Here is a 6000-nt window from a genome sequence, read left to right on the forward strand (position 1 = left end):
AGAGTTGAACTGCAGTCAGCCCTCACCCTGCAGGCCTGGTGTCTTCACTACTGTTGAGGGGGAGGATGAGGAGAGTTGAACTGCAGTCAGCCCTCACCCTGCAGGCCTGGTGTCTTCACTACTGTTGAGGGGAGGATGAGGAGAGTTGAACTGCAGTCAGCCCTCACCCTGCAGGCCTGGTGTCTTCACTACTGTTGAGGGGGAGGATGAGGAGAGTTGAACTGCAGTCAGCCCTCATCCTGCAGGCCTGGTGTCTTCACTACTGTTGAGGGGGAGGATGAGGAGAGTTGAACTGCAGCCGGCCCTCATCCTGCAGGCCTGGTGTCTTCACTACTGTTGAGGGGGAGGATGAGGAGAGTTGAACTGCAGTCAGCCCTCACCCTGCAGGCCTGGTGTCTTTACTACTGTTGAGGGGGAGGATGAGGAGAGTTGAACTGCAGCAGGGCCTCATCCTGCAGCTCTGGTGTCTTCACTACTGTTGAGGGGGAGGATGAGGAGAGTTGAACTGCAGCCAGCCCTCATCCTGCAGGCCTGGTGTCTTCACTACTGTTGAGGGGGAGGATGAGGAGAGTTGAACTGCAGCCGGCCCTCATCCTGCAGGCCTGGTGTCTTCACTACTGTTGAGGGGGAGGATGAGGAGAGTTGAACTGCAGTCAGCCCTCATCCTGCAGGCCTGGTGTCTTCACTACTGTTGAGGGGAGGATGAGGAGAGTTGAACTGCAGCCAGCCCTCACCCTGCAGGCCTGGTGTCTTCACTACTGTTGAGGGGAGGATGAGGAGAGTTGAACTGCAGCCAGCCCTCACCCTGCAGGCCTGGTGTCTTCACTACTGTTGAGGGGAGGATGAGGAGAGTTGAACTGCAGTCAGCCCTCATCCTGCAGGCCTGGTGTCTTCACTACTGTTGAGGGGGAGGATGAGGAGAGTTGAACTGCAGTCAGCCCTCACCCTGCAGGCCTGGTGTCTTCACTACTGTTGAGGGGAGGATGAGGAGAGTTGAACTGCAGTCAGCCCTCACCCTGCAGGCCTGGTGTCTTCACTACTGTTGAGGGGGAGGATGAGGAGAGTTGAACTGCAGTCAGCCCTCATCCTGCAGGCCTGGTGTCTTCACTACTGTTGAGGGGAGGATGAGGAGAGTTGAACTGCAGTCAGCCCTCATCCTGCAGGCCTGGTGTCTTCACTACTGTTGAGGGGAGGATGAGGAGAGTTGAACTGCAGTCAGCCCTCATCCTGCAGGCCTGGTGTCTTCACTACTGTTGAGGGGAGGATGAGGAGAGTTGAACTGCAGTCAGCCCTCATCCTGCAGGCCTGGTGTCTTCACTACTGTTGAGGGGGAGGATGAGGAGAGTTGAACTGCAGTCAGCCCTCATCCTGCAGGCCTGGTGTCTTCACTACTGTTGAGGGGGAGGATGAGGAGAGTTGAACTGCAGTCAGCCCTCATCCTGCAGGCCTGGTGTCTTCACTACTGTTGAGGGGAGGATGAGGAGAGTTGAACTGCAGTCAGCCCTCATCCTGCAGGCCTGGTGTCTTCACTACTGCTGAGGGGAGGATGAGGAGAGTTGAACTGCAGTCAGCCCTCATCCTGCAGGCCTGGTGTCTTCACTACTGCTGAGGGGAGGATGAGGAGAGTTGAACTGCAGTCAGCCCTCATCCTGCAGGCCTGGTGTCTTCACTACTGTTGAGGGGAGGATGAGGAGAGTTGAACTGCAGTCAGCCCTCACCCTGCAGGCCTGGTGTCTTCACTACTGTTGAGGGGAGGATGAGGAGAGTTGAACTGCAGTCAGCCCTCATCCTGCAGGCCTGGTGTCTTCACTACTGTTGAGGGGGAGGATGAGGAGAGTTGAACTGCAGTCAGCCCTCATCCTGCAGGCCTGGTGTCTTCACTACTGTTGAGGGGGAGGATGAGGAGAGTTGAACTGCAGTCAGCCCTCATCCTGCAGGCCTGGTGTCTTCACTACTGTTGAGGGGGAGGATGAGGAGAGTTGAACTGCAGCCGGGCCTCATCCTGCAGGCCTGGTGTCTTCACTACTGTTGAGGGGGAGGATGAGGAGAGTTGAACTGCAGTCAGCCCTCATCCTGCAGGCCTGGTGTCTTCACTACTGTTGAGGGGGAGGATGAGGAGAGTTGAACTGCAGTCAGCCCTCACCCTGCAGGCCTGGTGTCTTCACTACTGTTGAGGGGGAGGATGAGGAGAGTTGAACTGCAGTCAGCCCTCACCCTGCAGGCCTGGTGTCTTCACTACTGTTGAGGGGGAGGATGAGGAGAGTTGAACTGCAGTCAGCCCTCATCCTGCAGGCCTGGTGTCTTCACTACTGTTGAGGGGGAGGATGAGGAGAGTTGAACTGCAGTCAGCCCTCACCCTGCAGGCCTGGTGTCTTCACTACTGCTGAGGGGGAGGATGAAACACCGAAGGGCTGTGGAGCAGCAGTAAATACAACCTCCAACCCCTGGCCAGGCCTCTCTCTGCTCAAATGGAGAGCATCAACGGCCCTCTTCTTCTGGATCATCCAAATGCTCTCTAGCAAACTTCAGACTGGCCTGGACATGTACTGGCTTAAGCAGGGGGACACGTCTGGCACTGCAGGATTTGAGTCCCTGGCGGCATAGTGTGTTACTGATGGTAGGCTTTGTTACTTTGGTCCCAGCTCTCTGCAGGTCATTCACTAGGTCCCCCTGTGTGGTTCTGGGATTTTTGCTCACTATTCTTGTGATCATTTTGACCCCACGGGGTGAGATGTTGCGTGGAGCTCCAGATAGAGGGAGATTAGCAGTGGTATTGTATGTCTTCCATTTCCTAATAATTGCTCCCACAGTTGATTTCTTCAAACCAAGCTGCCTACCTATTGTAGATTCAGTCTTCCCAGCCTGGTGCAGGTCTGGTGTCCTTTGACAGCTCTTTGGTCTTGGCCATAGTGGAGTTTGGAGTGTGACTGTTTGAGGTAGTGGACAGTTGTCTTTTAAACTGATAACAAGTTCAAACAGGTGCCATTAATACAGGTAACGAGTGGAGGACAGAGGAGCCTCTTAAAGAAGAAATTACAGGTCTGTGAGAGCCAGAAATCTTGCTTGTTTGTAGGTGACCATAATTTGCAAATACATTCATTAAAATCCTACAATATTGGCCATATACCACAAACCCCCGAGGTGCCTTACTGTTATTATAAACTGGTTACCAACGGAATTAGAGCAGTAAAAATAAATGGTTTTGTCATACCCATGGTATAGGGTCTGATATACCACAGTTGTAAGCCAATCAGAATTCAGGGCTCGAACCACCCAGTTCATAATGTTCTTCAATGTCTTCATTCTTCAACAGAAACAGTTTCTGCTCCATTAAACTATAATTTATTCATCCAAAATGGAGCCCTGCTCACTGTGTGTGTGTGTGTGTGTGTGTGTGTGTGTGTGTGTGTGTGTGTGTGTGTGTGTGTGTGTGTGTGTGTGTGTGTGTGTGTGTGTGTGTGTGTGTGTGTGTGTGTGTGTGTGTGTGTAATTAGTCTAGTCAACACTGTGAGCAGTAGAACTAATCTCGCGGTAACTGCGGCCCCCTCATCACATGATCCGGTCCATCACATGACAGAGCCTCATGTGAGAAACTGCTGCTTTTCTGTTTAACCACAGAGTTTCTAAAACATCTTTGGTTTAACGCTCCCCAGTACACACCTCAGCAGAGACACAGGAGGAAGAGAGGAGGGGGGGGCAGATGGAATCTTGGGGAAAACCGATGTTGATGAAATTCCCTGATTTCCTGGGAAACACTACCTTGAGCGCTCGTTCGCCCTCTTTCCCTGCCCATCTCATTACCCCATCCCTCACTCTCTCCATCCCCCCTTCCTCTCTCCATCCCCCCTTTCCTCTCTCCATCCCCCCTTTCCTCTCTCCATCCCCCCCTTCCTCTCTGCTCTCAATACCGACAGTGTCAAGCCATAGAGTGTCTGTCTTACAGTAACTTCTCTGTCTAATCCCATTAGTTACCATGCAGACATTTAGCAAACAGGAGTACAGTATGACAGCACAGCGTCCCTGACTCCGGCAGCACAGCGTCCATGACTCCGGCAGCACAGCGTCCCTGACTCCGGCAGCACAGCGCCCCTGACTCCGGCAGCACAGCGCCCCTGACTCCGGCAGCACAGCGCCCCTGACTCCGGCAGCACAGCGCCCCTGACTCCGGCAGCACAGCGCCCCTGACTCCGGCAGCACAGCGACCCCTGACTCCGGCAGCACAGCGTCCCTGACTCCGGCAGCACAGCGTCCCTGACTCCGGCAGCACAGCGTCCCTGACTCCGGCAGCACAGCGTCCCTGACTCCGGCAGCACAGCGTCCCTGACTCCGGCAGCACAGCGTCCCTGACTCCGGCAGCACAGCGCCCCTGACTCCGGCAGCACAGCGCCCCTGACTCCCTGACTCCGGCAGCACAGCGCCCCTGACTCCGGCAGCACAGCGCAGCACAGCGCCCCTGACTCCGGCAGCACAGCCCCTGACTCCGGCAGCACAGCGCCCCTGACTCCGGCAGCACAGCGTCCCCTCCGGCAGACTCCGGCAGCACAGCGTCCCTGACTCCGGCAGAGCGTCCCTGACTCCGGCAGCACAGCGTCCCTGACTCCGGCAGCACAGCGTCCCTGACTCCGGCAGCACAGCGTCCCTGACTCCGGCAGCACAGCGGCCCTGACTACGACAGCACAGCGGCCCTGACTACGACAGCACAGCGGCCCTGACTACGACAGCACAGCGGCCCTGACTACGACAGTACAGCGGCCCTGACTACGACAGTACAGCAGCCCTGACTACGACAGCACAGCGGCCCTGACTACGACAGCACAGCGGCCCTGACTACGACAGTACAGTAGCCCTGACTATGACAGCACAGTAGAGAGTTCCCATTGTATAATAGCGTATAACGGGGTATGACAGAAGGAAGATATGTAGGTATGATAATCTAGATAGTGCTCCTAACTGTCTGAAACAGTCTTGTTGGGCAGCCCTCTGTTGTTCCTGTGTTGGCTGAAGTACCAAGGCCTACTGGAACACTCATGGTGGTAGCATCCCAAATGGCACCCTATTCCTTATAAAGTACACTACTTTTGATCAGAGCCCTTTGGGTGCCATACAGGGTTCCATTTAGGATGCAGAGTTCAACAGACAAACAACCCTTCCTGGTACAGGAGAGACAGGGGAGTTAGGACACTAGTTAGGACACCAGATCAGTGCAGACCAGGGTGTGTCTGACCTCCATGTTGTCCAGTAGCTCTGTGAGTTGGAGACAGGCCACGCTCTCACACACAGGCCTGAAACGTCCTACTACAACACAATAGAGAAATAACCAAACCAAGCCAAATGAAAGGAAGTGAACTTACTTTGACAAACATATAATCCAACTCCTGATTCTCGTTCATCTTCACGCCTCAGCAGATCCCAGAGCCTTATCTTAAACTTTGCCCCCCTCCTCTTCACCTCCCAGCCCCACACACACAAACACCTTGCAACACACTCCTGCCACACACCTGGCCAGCAGAGGGAGGTGAATCGATTAGAGTGATGGTTATAGCGCTGCGGACAGATGAAATATTCCCATTGTGTCTGACAGCGATCAGGACTCTGTCTCTCTCCCTCTGCCTTCTACTTTGCTCTGGTCCAACCCTGTCATTGAACAACCCAGATTTCAGTCAAACAGCCCAGCTCCCGCCCTCCCAGTCCAGACTACCACCCCTCAGTCACATGAGAATGGAGGCAGACAAAAACTCGCTCAAACACACATACGAGCTGGGACGAAGAACCAAAAATTAGACACGGACCAAACCAACCACTTATGTGGACATTTGGCTTATATTGTTCATTATGATAAATAACCTATAGGGCCCTACTAGAGAAGTATGAAGTTTGAAATTAAACACGTTTGCTAATAGTAGTTAAGGGAAATATTTTATTTAAATAACTGTGGTGCACATAATGTTATAAACTTGTCGTTCTGGTGATAATTCAGTCAATTTATTGTGATATGAATTT

The 6000-nt window shown here is 53.7% G+C and overlaps 1 protein-coding gene across 1 annotated transcript in view; it reads right to left on the reverse strand.

Annotated features, from left to right (window-relative positions):
* Positions 1-5390, reverse strand: part of LOC135552760 (unconventional myosin-Va-like) — a 96809-nt gene extending 91419 nt beyond the window's left edge. The window contains exons 1-3 of the mRNA XM_064984588.1: positions 5352-5390; positions 4372-4689; positions 4026-4251 (exon numbers count right to left, since the gene is read on the reverse strand). Coding sequence (XP_064840660.1) covers positions 4026-4251; positions 4372-4689; positions 5352-5390 — 583 coding nt within the window. The remainder of the gene's footprint in view (positions 1-4025; positions 4252-4371; positions 4690-5351) is intronic.
* Positions 5391-6000: the final 610 nt, after the last annotated feature.

Source organism: Oncorhynchus masou, chromosome 2 (assembly GCF_036934945.1).
Source record: "Oncorhynchus masou masou isolate Uvic2021 chromosome 2, UVic_Omas_1.1, whole genome shotgun sequence".
In the NCBI taxonomy this organism is placed as follows: domain Eukaryota; kingdom Metazoa; phylum Chordata; class Actinopteri; order Salmoniformes; family Salmonidae; genus Oncorhynchus; species Oncorhynchus masou.